Raw genomic sequence first — 20,715 nt, forward strand, 5'->3', positions numbered from 1 at the left:
AGTTTCTTCTTACACCACTGTACTGGAGAAAAATGGATTAAGACAAAGTGCTGGAGAAGGGGCCAACAAAGATTATCCAGATCCAAATCACATAGATCTAATAGATTGCCTGTGAAGAGATCTGGAGCAGTTGTCACGATTATACAGTGTATAGTAGACTTATATATATAACTCATATTCTATTTTGTTAGATTTATTTTACTTAAAATGTTATCTATTTTACTTGTTTTTATCTTTTATATCTAGTGCTGTCACTATAACTAGTGCTCTTAATGCTGAGCTGATGGTTCCTCTCGTCCAACACATTTGATTGTATTGTTGACCCTGTGTTAACTAATATGACAAATAAACTCAGTTTGAAACTTAAAATATTTTATATTTTTAGGTTTATCTTTTTCTTTTTTTAGTTTCACACAAAGAAATTGCTGAAGAAATTTACTTGAATCATTGTGTCATTTATTTTAATATCATAATATTATATACTTGTTATATATATATATACTTGTTATAACTGTATAAACAATGTTTTGGTGATGAAACCTTCCGGTCTGGCAGCCGACAGCCGCGTCCTCGTGTACACCCTGAATCACCGATCTTTGTCTGAAATCTTTAGCGGATATTGATATTGACACTCAGGTCAGGTGATTAAATCACAATAGTGGGTCGCCATTTTTCTTAAACAGGTTTTCTGCATTCAAAGTCTCGGGTTGTGAATCCTGCAGGATTTCGGGGAGACACAACACACAGAGAGGATCTATGTTCCAATAAATACAAACCTCGGCAGGGGTCAGAGGTCAGAGGTTACGGGACTGAGGTGCATTGACCCCAGCACAGCAGGACTTTCTCTCTATAGAAAAGTAATTCTTTCTGCGGTGTGGCCCCTTGTGCTACTCGTCTAAACCCCCCACCGTGTTGTCACCGCATGGGGAGAGAAGTGAAAAGACGACGTCAGAAAATGTTCTTCCTTGTCCAGCATCAAACTGGAAATTTGAGGAAAGACAACACAATAGTTATAAAGTCGACATATATATATATATTGACCTTAAATAATTACATTAAAAACTGTTTTTAATGTCTTATAGTCACGCATAGAAAGCATAGAAAGAGCGCTGACACTGATTTTTAAATAGATACAATAATGTGTTTACAATTTTGTTAATATTTGGACACTTTTCTGCAGCATTTGGTCGACTATTACACAGAAAGAAATCTGACAAACATGACTCACTGTTTCAAATGATGAAATTATTTATGTGGCAACATATTTATCCCCACATACATATCAGTGATAGTTTTAACAGTCACCACAGACAGTTTCCAGTGCTTTTATTTACAGAAAAGTGACTAGACTTCATGTTACTGTACACTTTGATATTTTCCCTTTTTTTTATAAATACCCATAGGGTAATAGGTCCTCAGTAGCTTTGAGTGCATCATAAAACACACAACCCTAGGTTAATGCGTCTTTTACTAACCATACAAAACAGAAAGTACCAATTGTAACATAGAAAATAAAGTATACACCATGTTACAAACACACACACACACAAAAGATTGCGACAGAATACACTCGTACATGTTGTTTTTGAGTCACAGCATTCAGTCATTAAAAAACTACCCAAGATGAAGACGCACTGATCACGGTCTTTCATGAGTTTACATGATGTCGTATGTTTTGTCTTTGTGCCACTGTATGAACGTTAAGGCAGCACAGTTCATCCACGTCCTACAGCAAACCCAAGACACTGCACGGTACTGAGCAAACAGAGGAGACACTGAGATTGTACTGGTGTCAGTAACAGCTTCCAGCACCCGGATCCGTCAGTTACTGACAAACCCAACTGAGGGTTGGCAGGATGATTTGTGCACTGACTTGTGAGGGGAACTCTGGCAGAGGTGTACATTCCTTAAAACAAAGGCACAGCTTGGCAGCAGCATTGCACTCTTGAAATGATTTTGCTGCAAGATTTGACAATCTATATGATTTGAATTGATCATTTTTTTCCTCCGGCAGTGAGCAAAAACATCAATTGTTGAATACGTTTCATTAAACCTCTGCAGAAATTACACCGCAATCATCAGAGTGATTGATGAGTCTTTTCAAATTGTCAGTACATCCATACTATGATTCCTATTACCTTGCATTGGTACTCTCCACTCTCTGCTCCTCTTTCTTTTCGATGTACTTGATTGGAAGTGTTCAGAGACTTTGCATCCACCTGTGTGACAGGCCTGGAGCTCATACATGGCTGTCCAAATCAGCGTTTACAGGCTATTTCGCCCAGCCCGTGGTGGCCTCGCCGTTGATGTAGGCAAAGCCGGGGAAATGCTGCGAGTGTTCGTACTCAGAGTTCCTGCGTGGGCCGAGGGGAGAGTACATGTCCCCAGAGGTGGCATAGCGGGATGAATGCATAGGTGGGCTGGTGTAACAGCTGTTAGCTGGCGACACGTCTGGCCACCGGGGGGCGACAGGTGCAGGGTGCAACCGAGGAGTGCTGCCCATTAAGCAAGGCTCCATCCGAGACATCTGGCCGTTGAGCTGGTACTGTGGTATAGAGGAAGGAGAGGAGACAGAGGTTATGGCGATGAAAGCATAAAAGCGTATAAAATACACAGTGACTAGCTTAGCTTAGCATAAAGACGAGACGCAGCTAGTCCGGTTCTGTCCCACAGAAAAAACATAAACCCAATAAAACAACAGACTTTCTGATTTAGAGGTAACGGCGTGCCGACTTTGTTACCTTTGGACGGAGCCAAGCTAGCTGTTAGTGTCTTTATGCTAAGCTAAGCTAAGCTAAGCTAAGCTAATCAGCTGCTAGCATGTAGCCTCATTTTTAACACATATGAGTGTGGTATCAATCTTCTCGTCTAACTGTGGGCATTTGAAAAAACATCAAACTGTTCATTTAATTAAGATCAAAATGCTGCTTTCTCCTCAAAGGCAGCTATAGGTTCTGCTGATATCATGATGACGTTTGGTGTGAGCTGACCCTGCTGCTGGTAATTTCCTGTCAGGGGAAATTGCTTCACACACAGTGGTCAAAATAGAAAATTAAGCCACTTAAGAAAATTACACACGAGCTGAAAAAGTAGTTTTCCTGTTTTATTTTTGTTGCCTATGGTGACTGAACCCAGACAGACAAATCTGCCTGTTGACAAGAATATTTCGGACAGATGGGCATCCGACAAAGTTTTCCCTTTCGTCTCAGCTCCATCCCCAACCTCTCGTACAGACAAAGCAAAGGCATTGTGCCCGATTTAAGCTGCAACAGGCTTAAAAAAAAAAAAGTGGAAGTAGGACCCTTTCCCTTTTCTCACTAAATATAAACACGACAGTCGATTCCATTATAAGGAATCACGGCATGGAAAAAGACAGTCAGCACAGGTCAGAGAGCAGAACAGACGGCTCAGCTGCCTCTTGTTCACAAGCAGAAAAGAGACCATTGAATAACAATATTTTAATAAACGCCCCCTTGCCCTGCTCTGTGGCCAGTGGCTCAAACAGATGAAGAGACTATTGAGAGCTGGAAAGAGGAGTAACAGAGCAGGGCCCCTCTTGGCCCCGGCCGAGCCACCTTTCACTGTCTGCTTCCGCTGTGTGGAGAGGGTGATTCGGGGACTTTTAGAAACATTGCGACCGCTGAGGCCCAGCTGATCTCCTCCCACTATAAAGGCAGCGGAGGCTGGAGGGCCCTTGACAGGAAATTACCATCAAAAGAGTTAACTCACACCAGTCGCTACACGAGCTGTAACATCGTCTCATCCTAAAAACCTTCAGTCTTCTATTTACTCTCTCTAAATGACAGTTTACATTTTCAAAGACCAGTCTGATGCTATTCATCCACTGCAGTGCAAAGTGCTTTAACCATCTCCACACACCGTCTATTAACACCTTTCTAGCCTTTATGCACATATGCTACTAACTGTAGGTCTTATAAGCCAGGGCTTGACAGTAATGGCTGCCAGGATGCCACTGGCAACCATTTTGAGAAACTGGCAACCAATCTTTAACAAATAAAAGCAAACGCAGCAAACAGCAGAACATGCACCTCCCAAAATAAAAAAAGTTTTTAATAATTGTTGCATTTATAAAGTTTCATTGTTGCTGTTACAGCCATGAAACGTAACCAGACAAAGCTGCACGTGTGTTGGTGCTTTGACTCGTGTTCGAGATCTCTGAACGGCTACACGACGTATTCTGTACAGCAGGAATTGAGGGTGGACATGTTAACGATAATATTAAAACACAAACAAAGAATTTTGTTCAGTTACTTTAAAAATATGTATATATATATTTTTTATATTTAGATTTTTTAGCTGACATTTAACTGCAGAGTATCTTGATTACTCAAAACACACGGTGGCTGAAATGGCAACCATATTTTCACTTTTAAGTGTCAGTGTTGAGCTCTGTCAGCAGTAGCTCTGCACTGTGGACACACTTTATTCATTAGTTAAAGTTTAGATGCTTGCATTCACACACATCACATCTATTTTATTATTTGATAAACGTGACACTGAGTTTCATCCATTTATATATAGACAGCAACATTATACTTCTGTATAATTTTATGGTACTTGTACTTTACTAATTTGCTGCTTTTCTACATTTCAGAGAGAAATGTTGAACCTTTTTACTCTGCTCCTTTAACCTGACAGGTTACCTGCAGATTAAGATTTTACAAAACATGATAAATTTACAGATTACAACACCCAACAGTATTTAAAGTGGTTAAACGTCTCGACCAAATGCAACTTTAAAATACACCTCATACTTTATGTATCAATAATAATAATAATGATAATAATAATAATAATAATAATAATAATAAGAGGGTCATTTTGCATAATTAGTAGTTTTACTTTTGATTTGATTTTAATTCTGTACAATGTTTAGTATTTACTTTATTATTTATTTTCTCTTCTTATCATTTAAAGAGTAACAAGTCAATCTAAATACACTAACATATCTTGTGTATTATCAGTGTGTAATCAGAATCAGAGTGGCTGTCTTCTCTGTGTTTTAGTGCACAATAAACATTTTATAAAGAAAATATATATGCCTACATACATTTCTATAAGCGTTTCAGAAGGAGTCAAATTCATTAATTCCTTCGTTTATGTTCATTTTACATGTTATTGAGTTCCTGGGTGACTGGACTGACCTGTGCTGATGACCGGTGGTAAGCAGAGTAGTGGAGGGGAGCTGGGATCGCCGGCTCATGGGCCAGACTGGGATACTGGCTCTGGATGGAGTGAGGATGCTGGTTGGTGTAGCTGCCATAGTTGTAGCTACCAGTATACCTAGAAAGGAGTAAGAAAAATTAATTCAAGATTTTTTTTATACTAGTTTTTTAGAGCTTTATACTAAAATGATAATCACCCATGCTCCTCTCTGTGGGTGTAGACTGGCATCCGGTGGGTGGAGGATGGTGGTGGGACTGGAGCGTTGTTTCTCATACAAGACAGCTGCTGTCCGGCCTCTGGAGTGGAGCCGCCTGCTGTTGTCACTGTGTATGTAAGGGACCAGGTATATGACTGAACAGCGCCTGGTAGACACATATACAAACACAGAAACAAATGTGTTGGCGCAGAGGAACTATGTGAGGCTTATTTAAGATATCTGTGTGTGACTGTGAGGCCGCTCTCACCTGTGGTGGAGGTGACTCCGGTGTACTCAGGGGACACGGCTGCTGTCGGTGAGCTGGCCGAGGAAACACCCACAGAGTGGACCGACCGTGCGGGAGAGAAGGACCCCGGAGAGGGGGAGGTGGGGGTGGTCTCTGTCAGTGTGAAGTCCTCCTCTCTCTCTGCTGAAATTGTCGAGGGACGACAAGTCAATGCAACAGTGATCTCATGTAAAATACAATTACAGTACAGTACTACACATATACAAAATATAATCTGATAATATCTACCTGATATAGAAAGAGCAGGGTCACTCAAAAATCTTCCAAAGTGGGGAATGTTTTTAAATAATCTTTGGCATTTTTTCAGCTTTTTTATAGCAGCTTGTTTGTGAACTGAGAGACGTTTATAGACTTACTATACTGCATTTATATTTCAAGATAATAATGTGGCCTTTTCTGTTTAATTAGATAGTTATAGCTGGAGAGATAGACAGCCTGGCTGGAATTGAACCAAGGTTGCTGCAGTAAGGACTCTAGCCTTGATAAACATGGTGCACCGGGGCGTGGCATGCTTTAAATGTTTTGACGTACAGTAGGTACAATTCACACTTTTACAGCACTGTGCATGAAGACGAAGAGAGGTAACTCATGTAAGTATCACTATGAATAAGCTGTAATGGTAGAATCTACCTTAGCAGAGCTCCAAACACACAAAAGAGGTGTCTAAATTTCTTAATATTAATCCCATCCTATGTGCCTAAACATCTCATGACAGTAGATGGAGGTTTCATAGTGTAAAGTATACTTTTATACTTTTCTTGAGAGCATAGCAACATTTTTAAACGAAAAATATATGAATTACTGATTATTCAACAGAACGATTTGGTGCATCAAAGTTGAGGAAATTATAAAAATTATTCATCAAGTAATGTCTTCGATCAACTTGTTTTGTTTGCCCGACACTATTTAGTTTATTCTCACATAAAAACAAGAAAAGCAGCAAATCCTCACAATTCATAAGCAGCAAGCACCAGTAACCATCCAATTTCCAGTCACGCAATCTTTTTATTCGGCAACTTAACTTCATGACCAACCACATCTTTACAGCTTGTACAGCCAATCATTATTGAATAGACCTCCATTTAGTGGTCTCACCTGTGTTGCCGTCGCCCTTCATGGCCCTCATGAGGTCGTTGGCTCTCTCCTGGCAGTGCAGGGACTCCAGCAGGTAAAGCACATAATCATCAAACATGAGGTGGATCAGGTGGAAGGAGCCTGAGTGTAGACAGACAGACACAATGAGTTTACTTGTACCAAAGACTGAGGACTAGGACATGATTGTGTGTTAAAAAGTGAGGCTCAGCTGGGTGGAAAAAAGGACATAAATGATGATGACCATTAAAATTGAAGCGCTGATGGTGACATCACATCCTGCAGACTGGCAGGAGTGATGCTGTTATTAAAAAGAAACGCATTCGATTTTTTTTTCCGTGTACCAGAAATATGGCAGCTGACCCTCGGGGGTCGCACGGAGGATGAGACTGTGGCATGTGAGGGAGTGTCACAATTGTGTCATTGTGCCGGTCACTGCTGATGCCGTGTGCATAATAAACACTTGTGGCTATTCAAGGGAGCGGGGTGTAATACTGACCGGTCATAAAATGGAAAAGACAGGCAAACACATCGAGAGAGGGGAGGGACGGCTTTTGTTAATTAGCTGTTTGTGCACAGAGACCTGCTTTATCAAAACACTGCAACCAGCTGTGTCTTTGATATTCACAGACAGGCCTTAAAGACACAAGGAGAGGAAAGAGAAGCAATTTTCTTTTCTCTTATTTTTACAACTCTTTACTTATTGCACACCTCGGTTGTGCACGACAACCTATTAAAGCTTCTCTTCTCTCTCCCTTGACTTGAGATTTGAACTTGCGCAGTGTTCTTTTAATATATTTTTTAACTTTTTATATATAAGTAAAGATGGTACAAATCTAAAATACAACATATTGCCTCATGTGAAGCAGGACTTAGATTTGTGTGCACACTTTCCAATTATAGAAACAGGCAATGTCCTATCTTAAACTATGTGTGGTATGAGCCCTTGTCTGTGCATTACACAATAAATTAACCTTTCTGCACACTCAAAGTTGTATATTTCCTAATGATTGCATTGAGGAATGATGACAAAGCATGAGTAGCTCACCGAAGCTGGGCGCGCTGTGGAGGGTCATATCCCGGATGACTCTGGTCCCAAAACACGACCACATCAGCAGGAACTGTTGGGCCACCTTCTTCAGGCACCCGGGCCTCTTCCCTGCCACCTAGAGAGAACATTTCCATGAGAAAAGAGGGGGAAGGGTCGGGATGCCGGGTAGAATTAACCCCTGGGTCCGCATTGGGGCTTAACCCTCAGGAACGAAAAACATGTCAACAAGTCAACTATTTAATTTGCCCCCAGGGACACGCCTTCCTATTGAACTATTGTCTGGGCAGTCCAAGACGTTGCCAGGGCGACCAAATTTTACAAGCCCATATCTGGCACATAATGGACGCAAATGGGAAGCTTGAAGACATCATTAACTGGGAGGATTGCAACGTAAGTGCCTCTGTGTAAGAAAGACATGCAGGGGCGAGTGGCTTTCAGCCACAGGTGTCTCTTTAAGGGCAAACTAATCAGACTTCTGCTGCGCAAACACTTCAGACATTTAGTTAAAAGCACTTTCTTTGCATCAAACGGGGGGAAATATATAAACTGCATGTGTGCAACTTGAACAAAAGACTGATACTTTATACCTAAATGCTGAGTCAGACCAGGCGTAAACACCTGTTAAAAGGTTTTTGCTCTCTGACCTTGACAACACAGCGGTCCACCATCGAGTCCAGCCACTCGATGTACGCCTCGATTGGAGACTGCTCCTCCAGTAGACGGTCAAACTCCTGATACACTGCAACACAAGATGGGGGAACGTCAGGTTACAAAGTATTTTGCATCACTTGGAAACAGGGAAATTTGGACGGCATCTTCATGCAACAACTTTTATGTATTTGTGACCTTTGATCCTGTCAGGACTGAATCAGAGGAGTGAGGTTGGAGTGAATTGGAGATGCTCCACAGGGTGTTTCAGAGGAGAGTGAACTTGTTTAACCTTTTGGTCTCCATCATTAATGCTTTGACTCTGCTGGTCGTGGGAATGGTTGTTCCCTCTGCATGTTGTTTGTGTGGAGGTAAGACTGTGTTAAAGTGGAATCAGGTTAAATTCATGGACGTACAGTGGATAATAAGCTGCCTGTGCTCCTCTTGTGAGTCCTCCATGGTGTAAAGTGTCTGCTTGGTGATGCTGTTCAAGTCCACATTTCTCCAGTCCTCCAGCATTTGAAAGGTGATGTCGGCACTGTTTATCACAGTCCGCGACGCCTGGGGAAAGATAAATCAACAATATTACTTAGACAAGTATAGCCACATCCCTTATCAGCTGTTTGTTCATATGGATTTTATTAAAAAAACATTCAGGCTATGGTAGACACCTGACATAGATGGTTTAAGGATGTTTGTCGCTTTAGGATCTGAGAAAATCTCCTGGACACTGGAAAGAGAAGAAAACATACGGTTAATCACATAAACAAATGTTTTAAAGAAATTAAGATGTAAAAGATTATGTTGAGATACTTACATTCAAATTTAATATTCCTCAGGTTTTCAGGGAGGTCGTGAAGTGCTACTTTTAGCCACTCATCGAGCTGTTTGGCGAATTTTCGAATAACCTGAGTCAAACTGCAAAGATGAAAACAGAAACACACTTTAATTTAATTTAATACATTAGATACCATTTATAATTTAATTTAAGTTGAAGTAGAGCAACAACAAACAAGTATCTTAATCATGGATAGATCTGCTTATAATTCTCTTCAACAATCAGTTTTTAACGGTTATAAAATGGTGCAAAACATTTCCAAGAATCCAGGGTGAGGTCTTTAAATTATTTCTTTTGTTCAAGCAAAACAAAGATATTCAACTGAGACCTCAAGCTGAAGATGAAGAATAAGATGTGGTGAAAACATACAGAAGATAGATACAGGTCTCTAAGTAAAAGTAAAAATAAAATTGATGCAGAAATTCACACTGCACTGTTTACTTTGCACAAATTAAATAAATATTTCTTGTTAAATCAGCGCAGTACAACAACAAAACATACCACTCTGCCCAGTTTTAGAAACATCAGACGGGAAATGGTGAAAATATTCACTCGTTTAAAGAGCGAAGGATATAACAAGAGCTCACCTATCAGGCAGTGCTTGCAGGACGGTGGGCATCAGCACCCCAGAGATGGCCTTGTAGAGGATGGAGTCACAAACACCCACTATGTTCACCACCGTGGTGGAGCCGAGTACAGGGAGCATGTGGGGCGGCATGCCCTGCCAGAAGTGCAGCAAGAAGCTTTGGACCTGCACACAGACACAACAGGATACTATTTAGTTGCATACATTCAAAAAACAAGATTCGATGTGCAAAATGGGTGAAAACAGAAGAAGGCTTGCCTCATCAAAGTTGGCTCGAATAACAGTGTCCAGTATCCTCTGACAGTGCGTTCTGTACATCATGATGAAGGTTGACACCTGTGGGCAACAACAGAGTATTAATCTCATTGCATCACAAACTTAATAGCTTTTTTTTCTCTTTAAAAAAAAAACACGGTACAAAAACAAGAAAATAAATCTTGCACAAAGCATGTGAACTAATAAATACATGTTACAGGTCTGGGCTGAGGCGGAGTAATATAAAACAAGCTTTAGAGATCAGCAAAACACAAACCATTTAAAATCATGGCCCCTCTTTAAAAGCCGGACAGCTAGTGCCTGTCCTTTGTCCATTGCTAGATCTTATTATCTCCCCCAAAAGATTAAGAGTTAGTGAGGAGCCAGCATATAAATCCTCAAGGTCCTTCTCTAAATGCAAACCCAGTGAAGGTCCCGGGCCAGATAAAAGGCTGGAGCCAGAGGGGGCGCAGAGATGGTGAGATGGCAGGGAGAGGTGGGAGGTGTGGGGAGGGAGCTGTAAGGATGGACTTTTAAAACTCCTGTTTACCCTCTCTTCTGGCAGGCTGGCAGGCAAATTTAGGTCTTTGACATTTGGAAACTCTGGCAGGAGCGTCCCCAGTTTGGAGCGCGGTGAATACGCCACTGTCTGCTTCGTGACCTCTTTCTTTCCCGTCTCGTTCACCCACGCCGCTCCCTTCTTGGAGTACATCACGTCATAATACTGAGAGGTCTCCTTCACTGCTATGCCGTAGTAGTGGTACCTGAGAAGAAAAGAGGACGGGTGAATAGCAGCTTTTAACTACAAATAGGATCATTACAGGCTTTTAGAAAACTGTGGAAGAAAAACTGTGGAGAAAATGAAAAAGGCAAAACACTTTGAACACTTTTATAGACATAAAAGTTTCTCTTTCTCTCTCAGATCTTAACATCACATGTGATAAATATTAGTACAGATTACAGTAAAAGAGGTAAAGGAATTCACTTTTTTGATAAAATCTCTTCTGAACACGACAAATGTTGTTTTGCGCGTCAGCCTAACCATGACCCGGCCATCTTTGGATGCTCTGCAGAGACTTTTAAGCTGCCATATGACATGTAGATTGCTTTGCAAGTGTGAATGTGAAAGCATGTAGGAATGGTGGTAGAAACTTTGCAAACTGCTTTGCACAATGGCTCAAATGTTGTCTATCAGACAGATGGAAAAAATGCATCTGCATAAACCCAATATACAGATTTGAGAGAACGTGGGGTCCTTTCTTGGTCACAGTTTCACATGACCCCCAATATCACAGGGACTCTCACTTGCCTGGCTATATGACTGAGTATGGTGTTTGATTTAATAAATGAATGTTGTGGACTGTCTGGCAGTCTTTTTGTTCTGTTTGGGTTGTATTCTGTGTCATATTTCCTTTCTATGTCCTTCTAAATAAATTCTGTCAATGTAAAAATTTGTAAACTTTAAATAAAGCATAAAAAATCTCAGAATATTAGGAACTTATAAGCCCAGTGGAGCTGGACCTTCTAGTTTGTTTCAGGCATATCCACATGACAGAATAAAACCCAACCAACTTACTTAGACTGCCCTCTTGTCCCCAGTCTTCTGGTAGTTAACGCTGGAAACTGTTGCCTTATGATCTGTTCATTGTAGGACAGAAAAAGTTGTCAGCATATCGAAACTACAGAGTGAGAGAGGGTTTAATGTCATATAATCATAAAATGGAAACAGGTGACACGAGGAAACAAATAAGATCCCAAAACACATTATTTGACCAGCTGCACTCGTACAGTATCTTTAGTTCTTAGTGAGAAAGTGTTTAATAAAGTTTGTCAGGAGGACAAAATGAAAGTCTCATAGCTGTTATCCACAGGGAGGTCTGCTTTGAGAGCCATCCATTTATGACATCCAGGGGTATTACGTTTTTTTCATATATCTACAGTCTCCGCTCATCTATCCTCCCACCCATCCTCACTCCTTCTCACTCTCTTTCTCTTCTCTTCTCCTCTCCCTCCTTCTTCCTTTCCTCTCTTTTTGTCCAAAGAGATTGGCTCCTCGGTCCAGCTCCTGGTGCAGAAACTTTAGCAAACAGTGTAGCTCTCCATTGTGTGGGATGAAAAAAGAGGCCAAGCTGTGAAGTTTCTGTCAGGCCCCGCTTGATAAATGAGCAGACAGGGAGGCAGTCCGGGCCCTCTCTCGTTTTTTTGTCCTGAATCAATGAAGCCTTCCTAAAGGACACCCCACACTGCTCCAGCCACTGATCTAACATTCCGCAACATCTCACCCTTCCAAATTTCCTTTAATTACACATTAATCCAGGCCCCTTCTCTTTTTCAATATCTTCCGACAGGAGCTGCAGAGGGGCGGGGGTGGGCCGGGTTGGGGGTTGGGGCCGGAGTCCAGAGTACAGGGGATGGCTGGGGGTAGGAAGGCTAAGGAACTTCTTGGGGTTGTGGGAACAGACGAAAGCACATCTCCTTTGGCTCTAGATTATGTGTTCAGTGAACAACCGCAGAGCTTTGCTCGCTTCACACTGAGCTGCAGTTGATATTACTTCAACAGCAGCCAGAGCTGTAGCACAAAACCAACCCAGGCATGAAATGGTCAGACTAATACTTATATAGCTGATTTAGCGTGGGAGATTTTGCTTTCATTAGTGTTGTAGTATCCGAATATTGTTTGTATCTGTTGAGTCATTTTTTTCTGTCACCTTGTTTTTTTAATCATCTGCATCCTCAATCAAATATTTAAAATAGAGACGCTGACTCTAGATGTTACAGAGCTTATGACATATACATAATTTAAAGATGAGTTAAACGGGATACAAATGGGACTGATGACGTTTGAATCTTACCTTTCCAAAGCTGGCTGCGTTCACAGGCTGTGTGTCATGCTTTTCACTGAAGTCTAAGTAATGCATGTAGAGGGCACTTCGGGGAATACACACACCTTCGGCTATCTCATAGTTCTCTTCTAGCCTGTGAATGACGATGGGAGTTATCAGTGCACAAAATTATCAAATATGAGATGAAATGAGAGAATCACAACTTTGAACAGGCCTCTTATGATCAGTAAAAAAAATACTGTGTAAATGTTTAGGAAGTCAGATTAAATTCATGTCAGCAAACAGAATCAATGTAGTGAAAAAGATGATTTGATCGTATCATAACAGCAGTTTTATCCTGTTAAAGTTTAAAATGTATGTACATAAGCGAGGGGCAATGGGCTCAATTTTACCTGTAGTTTTTTTATATAAGCCGCTCATAGTTTAAAATTAAATGCAGCTACATCAACAATACATCAGTGTCAGGTCCACAGCATCCACACAGACATTTAAAACTACAGTTAGCACCAAACAGTGTGCGGCAGAGGACAAACACACAAAGCAATCAGGAGATGTTTAGTAGACATGCTTAGGCATGACAACATCTGATATTTACCAAATTCTTCCCTGTAATGTAAAAGGGTTGCTGGTTGCTTCCTGTGGTTGTGCATTTTGCATTTTATGTCTGCTTGATGTGTATTAAGCAAACTGTTTGCAAACATGTTAGCCGTAAGAAAGATGTGGCTCTGGATCAGTTAATCTCTTATCTGTCCAACAGGTTCCTCTCTTATGTTTAGAAATGCCTCCTACTCTCACGCTGCTTTCTTTTGTGGCGTTCCCCAGGGGTCTGTTCTGGATCCTCTTTTATTTACCATCTGCATGCTACCCCTGGGGCAAACCATGCATAGACATAATATTGATTATCATTGCCGAGCAGATGAGATGATAGTATCTATATGTTATGCTATAGTGTTTTAAATTATCTTTTTTTATTATCCATCTTTTATTAGGGAAATTAAAATTCAATGTCCCCAAATGTTTGTGTTTTGTTTTATATTATTGGTTTTAATTAGTTTTCAGTCTTTGTTTATACTATAACACACTTAAACTAGCTTTATCTTTGGTGGCTTATAAATAAAGTTATTATTATTTTTTTTATTTATTATCATAAATACTTGAGAAACCATTAGTATATTGGTGCTGTCATGCTGTGAAGTTTCCCCCTTATTGGTCCAATAAAAGTAATCACTCAATGCAGCTTTAAAGCGTCTTCGCTGTCTAAATGTGTCTTATTGTGCTAGTACAAAGATGCCAACATGTTAATTAAATAATAACGGACCTAAATCTGAGCCCTGAGGTACACCAGCAGCATTATCACTGTTTGTGATGTGGTAGTAACCGTGTAAACATTTTTGTTTGAGTTGTTTAAAACTTGTGACCAATAGACTTTACCTAGTACACATCCTTTGTAAAAAAAAAAAAGAGAGAATTTTTCTCCCAATTCAAACAGCAGATAATGTTGTGAGAAAAAATAAGTATGTAATTATTAATAACTCAAATATGACGAACATATTTTCAAAACTTTGTGTATTTACTACAGTTTGGAACAACTCCTTCACTAATAAATTGAATATTTTATTCTATAGGAACAGGCTTTTAATGAATCCTTTGCCCTCAGACATTCAACCATCAACCAGTTTGGAGCAGATCACTTCTCGGAAGGTCTGAGTAGGAAACTAATGTTTAAAGATGGCAACATATTGATGACAAAGAGGTAAATTCAAAGTCTGAACCTTTACAGAGTTAAACTACACTACTGAATCCTGCCACCACCCCACATGCATCATGACATACATTTTTATTCCTACTAAACATGTCTGTTTGTTTAGATTAATTGAGCTTGTAATGCTTCACTTCTGAACTTGATAAAAAATGTCTACCATGCCTTTGTCACGCTTTGTAAATGCCTCTTATATTGTACTAAAATATCCGGCTACTGTAAGAGCCTGGTGCTGTTGTTTAATATGGCTTGACTGTCTCCTAAGTCACAGGAGATGATCTCTTTAACCTCACTTAACATTTCCTTTCACTCAAAAGTTGTGAGCTGTTTTCTGAATTATAGCCATAAAAGAATCACAGTCATTATAAATGTTTTCAGAGAAATATTTCGGCTTGATTTAGAAATAATTGTATTTTCAAGACAGACCGGTTATTCTGGTGTAAACATATAAACCTCATTAATACCTGCCAAAAAATACATGCTCCCTCTTCACAGTGAAGTGAAGCCAATTACAGCAGCATTTATGTGTCTAATGCCTCTCTTTAAAATGGTACATTGACCCAAGTCATGTTCCTCGCACTGGGTTTCAGCCCCCCACAGAGCAGGTTAAATCAGTATACATATTAATTTAAGCCCATGTGCATTATTGAATGCTACTAAGTAAAGGGTGTGATTAGTCATGGGGCAGCGCAGCAGGCGGGCATGTGTGGGGTTTGTATTTTATATATACTGTATGAAGGAAATGAGAGCTACTCGTTTGTGTTAAATGTCTGTGGATGAACAGCCGTGCCGTCCAAAACTAAATTTCGTCACAACAACGAGTAAAACATATAATCTTATTTGATCAGATTCAAAATTAAGATTCTTTACTTTTCTAAATGTTGTTATTTAAAATCAGTTCAGATCAGATAAACTGGTGTGCAGCTGTGTGCAATGTGTAAAGCTACTGAAAAACTTAATTTATGCGATTTTGATATTTATCACGACTGAAAATGATGAAGAAATCATTTTAAACCTCAAAAAATATTTTCAGACTTTATATTTAATCTGAAGGGCTTCATGTTGAAGAGCGGAAGGTAAAATAAAATAAATTATTAAAAAACCTTTATTTTAGATGACTGGCTTCATCCTTTTTATATTAATTGAATATTTGATGACCGCTGTTTGACATAAAATGTGTATTTCTACATATAAATAATGGAAAATATACACACTTATTTTTAATGACTTACCATTCCAGAGTAGCCGGTGTTGAATGTGGTTTAGAGGCTCTGTTGTTCTCTTTCTCTTCATCTATAACATTTAACATATTTTGGGTTTTAGGGCAAAATGAAGTTATTCAGGTAAAATGAGACATCACAAATAAGAGTTCATTGAAACATACCGTTTTTAAAAACTGTGTAGTCAAATTACACTGATTGTACAAAACACAAATTATAAGATGAATGAATGAGCAACACGTCAGTGAAGTTGGTGGGTTTTAGTGTAACAGTGTTCGTGCTGCTTACGTTCATCGTTGGACATGTTCCCCAGAGACGTGTGACTTGAGTATCGCTTGCTCTCACTCTCATTGAGGCATCTTTCAATCCAACTCTCTAACAAAAAAACAAAACATGATGGATCACAGAGCTGGAAAAACTGTGACGCTAAACAGGACAGGATCTTATGTTGGTGCTTCAATTTTTAAAGATGTAACAGCCTTTGAATTTGGCTAAATAATCAGTTTCATCTCTATTGAAGCTGAAATGGTCAATTTAAAAACTTTCTGAAATGAACTTGTTTTGTCCTTTAGTTCCTGCAGGACAGAGCCAAGGCTGTATTTACATAAACAGTGCAAAACACTGCCTATACAGGACACATTAAATGTCACTAATGTGACAGGGCAAGCTGACAACAATCGATTGTATGGGCAGCGGTGCAGCCATGGCTCTATTTGAGATGTTTTCACCAGGACGGCAGGAATCCAGCATTGTTCCCAGGAGACTACGAGCCTACACACTCGCTTAAAAGAGCCTGTGCACATTACTGAAGCAGTCTGGTGGAATAGAGGCCATTATCCTGTTTTAATTTCTACTTAGAAATAGCTCAACTGGTGTGCTTTCTGTGACCGAGCAGCAGCACAACACCAAAGCTTTCATGTAGAAACAGCCTGATAAGCAGAGTGGAAATCCATTTTGAATTCTTGTTTTTTGTTTTCAAGCTATTCAGTATTAGATAAATATAATTAGGAAGTAAAGTGTACTTTCATTTTTCTATAATTTACCAGCCATTTGTACTTATCTGAATGTCCTAAAACAGAGCAATAAAAAGCACAATATTTTCCATTAAAGTCTTGGGAATAAAAACTATTATGTAACTTAAAATGGAAGTAGCACTCTGTGTACTTTTACTTCATACATACAGTACTAAAACCATTTACTCCTAAGCTCTTTGGAAAAATAAAAACTCGACATAATATTTCTTAAAATTGTGTTAATCTTTTTTTTTTTCCTGCATGTGGACTGACAACAATCACCATAGCAGCTGTTGCTAGGACAGACTGTTGGCAGGACGACCTGTTGGTGTAGCCCGTGGGGGGATTCGGAGGAGGTCACTGATATTCAAAAGTTTTAGAAGTTTACACTCGATGAGGAATCTGCAGCTCGATGTTCGGCACGTGCTGATAGAAAAGGTCAGACTGCCGTTTAGAGTCTCGTCGTCAAGACACGGGAGCAGAAATTGAAAACTAACGGCCTCTAAAGTTTTTTCTTTGTATGCTCGGGGAATATATTAATTAGAAGCTAACTCTTGTGTTTGTGCTGATCATCACCTTTAACATTACTAACTGATAAACAGCACTCTGCATGCTAGTTATAAAAAACAGCCGGAGCATTTACATTTTAACTTTGAATAAAACACAATCAGTGTCACTGACGGCCTTCTGTCACGTCTCATCATTTACACACAGTGTTTGCTTCTTTTCACTTCAAGAAAAACAACAACAAAAAAACAAACAAAAAAAGAAAAACCCTGGAAATGAAAAAGTGAATCCACTGAAGTGAAGCTAATTCTCCACAGAGGCTCAGACCTCAAGCTTCATTTGCCACAGGAACAGATAAGTTGGGGATCTAAATAATTGGATTAAATTTGATCAACAAGTGAAACGGATGTTCACTCATTTATTAACACACATTCAGGGATAAACTATACTGCACCAGCTTACCACAAAATTGAATTTAAAACTGTTTTAACCAAAGATTTAATCACCTTAAAGAAATCACTAATTTTAACAAGTTAAGCCAGTTCTCAGCAGATAAGACAGTGTTGCATAATTTGTTTCAATTCAATGTTTTAATCAGACTGGACACACCTAACACACTCACTTATATGACGTGCATGTATACTGTATATTTTAGACACTAAAATATTTCACTGATAAATTCATTTTTGAAGTTGAATAAAAGCCAAAAAAAAAGCCTCTCTACAATAATCAGCTGAAAAAAGAGCGAAATTGCACCATGATGTGCACTTGCTGCTTTTATTTTAGTTGATGAGATTTCTTTTTTTTTTAATTACTTTAACTGAAAATGTTGAACAAACAGCAAGGAGCCACTCGGCTGAGCCGATGCTGGAGATTAAAGGGCTATTTCCCTATGTTGTGTTTCTGTGTCTTACACTATACAACAATATAATACAACAATAACAGCATTTCTATTGAATGCGTGGCTGAAAATTCTGAAATATCTGCAGAAATAAAAATTTCAAAAAATCAGTAAATCGTACAAAAAGCAAACATAAAAATGAACAGCCGAGCATCCAGACACTTGCTCCGACTGCTGAGAAAGTTTGAGACTTCCAGAAGATCAGCAGCAGCAGCTCACACAATGTTTGTGAACTAGAAGCTAGTTTTTTCTCAACACAATCCACACAAGGCAAAGCGAGCAGACTTTAACAGGACTGACCTGTGGAATCCATATCAGGCTCCTCCAGCAGCCCGCAATGCATCCTCTTCCCATCAACGACACTGGCTCCTCCAAGAAAATGGCTTAGTGCACTTTTCCCCCTCCTCAGCGGCTCTCCCCTTGTCTCGCTCTGTGTTTCCGTGACCACTGCCCGTCACAGGAGATGTTGAGGATCTGAGGTTCGCCCAGAGAGGGGTGGTGTTGGCGGAGGAGAGAAGTGGGGGAGGTGGGAATAAGGGAGGAAAGGGGGGTAGAGACTCCAGAAATCCAGCGGGGGGAAAGCCAGACCCGTCAAAATGTTTGCTGATGTTTCATGGGAAAGGGGCTGATTTTATAGGAGCCCTGATGGGGACATGTCATTGATAGGCTTGGAAGGCTGATGAATGGCCCCAAGTCAGATGGGGATGTGGCAAGGCTCACTGGAAGTCTTTTGTGGGGCTGTTTTGAATAAGAAAAGCTCCCTCCCAACGAAAAAAAGAGGCTTAGATCTACGCAGTCCTAACACTGTGGCCTCCCCGTCTTCCATTATGGCATTTAATACGTTTTTATACACCCCAGAGCTCCACATAAACATACATCCCTACACAGCCACCGCTCCTGCCTCTACTTCTGATTTTAACTCTTATTTCACATCCTACGGACACTTGTTGCCACAGTTTTCCTCACCTCCCTCCAACATTAAACCATCTTTATGGTAACTTTTTTCAGCAGAGAATTGAGAGAAACATTCAAACATGCTAAAAAAACTACACTGGTGTGAATTTTCTGCTGGAGTTGTCACCCTCTTTTTCTTTTCTTTTTTTTTTTGCTCACTCTTTCGCTGTGGCAACCTTATTTTTGGTGTGCCTCTGAGAAGAGGGAACGGTCACAAAGGGGGGGAAGTAAAAGTGCAAAGCCCGAGGCTGGGAGGGCTCTGATGGAGTGCCTGAGAGCTGGAGAAGGGAAAGCTGTGATTAGAATATGAATGGAACCACAGGAGAGGAGGGAGAGGAGAGGGGAAAGAAGAGGGAAGAGGAGAAAGGCGGATTATGGCTGAATTACTCACCACACCATGGATAGCAAAGGAGGACTTTCTCTTGCTAGTGCGCAGGCGTGGGCACCACCACCACCGCTGCTACTCACCGACACCGTGCAGCCACCTGTGTGGAGAACATGTGGGACGGGGTGGCAGCAACATCACATGGGACACCGTGCACAGGGTGGTTAAAACAAATCTGTGCCTCCATTCAGACTCAGGAAGAGAAAAGCGGCTGGACTGAGTGGCAGATCCAAAGAGGGGGGGGGCATCTTCATAACAGGAAATTATTCAGACTGGCCTGCAAAGATTGTTAGTGCTTAAGAGAAGAAATATAACAACCTGTTAATGACACAACAATCAAAGGCGTAGTAAATGGTGGCTGATGCAAAGCTGTGACCTCAAAGGAGGATCTAATTAATTTCAGTCTAATGATGATTTTTTTTCCATCCTGTTATCTGCTTATTAAAGCCTCATGAAATAGGACAGGTGCACAGCCACCAAAAGAGCCTCTCACACCCTTCCTATTCTCACACACTCTGCCCGCACAAACGGATGTGTACTGCTTTTGTTCACTGAAAAGGCCCCAATTGAGTTGTGTGTGTATGTGCGAGTGGGGGGTATGGTTACGCTACATACGACATGTTGGTGGCATTAAGGCCTGCGTTTAAAAGAGGAAACCGTAAAGCAACTTTTCTCTTCACCACTGACACGAACAAGGCTGAATATTTCTATATGTCACCGCTCAACATTGTTGGATTTAGCCTCCAGCTGTCTGCGTATAATGTGACGTTTATTTGATCTGCTGCTGTCGACGGAGAAACGTTTTTAAATAAAAACAAAACAAAACTGCATTTGATGGTTTTATACATATACAAATATAAATATTAAGTTTACTATGAGCTGAGTGATAATTCAGTACTAATGCTTAATTATTGTTTTCTTTAAATCTTTTTCTTTTCTTAGTGTCTTCTATTTATAAACTCAAAACCTTTGG

General features: G+C 40.2%; 1 protein-coding gene across 3 annotated transcripts; it reads right to left on the reverse strand.

Moving 5' to 3' along the window:
- Positions 1 to 511: 511 nt before the first annotated feature.
- Positions 512 to 20,569, reverse strand: rfx4 (regulatory factor X, 4). Of its 3 annotated transcripts, none has more exons than XM_027272868.1 (19): positions 19,826 to 20,569; positions 18,704 to 19,650; positions 16,271 to 16,357; positions 15,995 to 16,055; positions 13,013 to 13,136; positions 11,737 to 11,798; positions 10,711 to 10,924; positions 10,164 to 10,241; positions 9,907 to 10,070; positions 9,299 to 9,399; positions 9,153 to 9,211; positions 8,898 to 9,042; positions 8,478 to 8,572; positions 7,831 to 7,948; positions 6,786 to 6,905; positions 5,652 to 5,813; positions 5,384 to 5,549; positions 5,166 to 5,304; positions 512 to 2,545 (listed from the first exon to the last, which is right to left on the reverse strand). In XM_027272868.1, exons 2-19 carry the CDS (start codon positions 18,744 to 18,746, stop codon positions 2,273 to 2,275), a joined length of 2,211 nt encoding a protein of 736 aa, XP_027128669.1. In that variant the 5' UTR covers positions 18,747 to 19,650; positions 19,826 to 20,569; the 3' UTR covers positions 512 to 2,272. The 3 variants fall into 3 exon arrangements, with proteins under 3 accessions (XP_027128669.1, XP_027128668.1, XP_019129193.1); XM_027272867.1 differs by having other exon boundaries at positions 18,704 to 19,635; positions 19,749 to 20,569; XM_019273648.2 differs by having other exon boundaries at positions 5,384 to 5,510; positions 18,704 to 20,569.
- Between the last annotated feature and the right edge of the window lie 146 nt (positions 20,570 to 20,715).

The sequence above is a fragment of the Larimichthys crocea genome, chromosome XXI (genome assembly GCF_000972845.2).
Source record: "Larimichthys crocea isolate SSNF chromosome XXI, L_crocea_2.0, whole genome shotgun sequence".
In the NCBI taxonomy this organism is placed as follows: Eukaryota; Metazoa; Chordata; class Actinopteri; family Sciaenidae; genus Larimichthys; species Larimichthys crocea.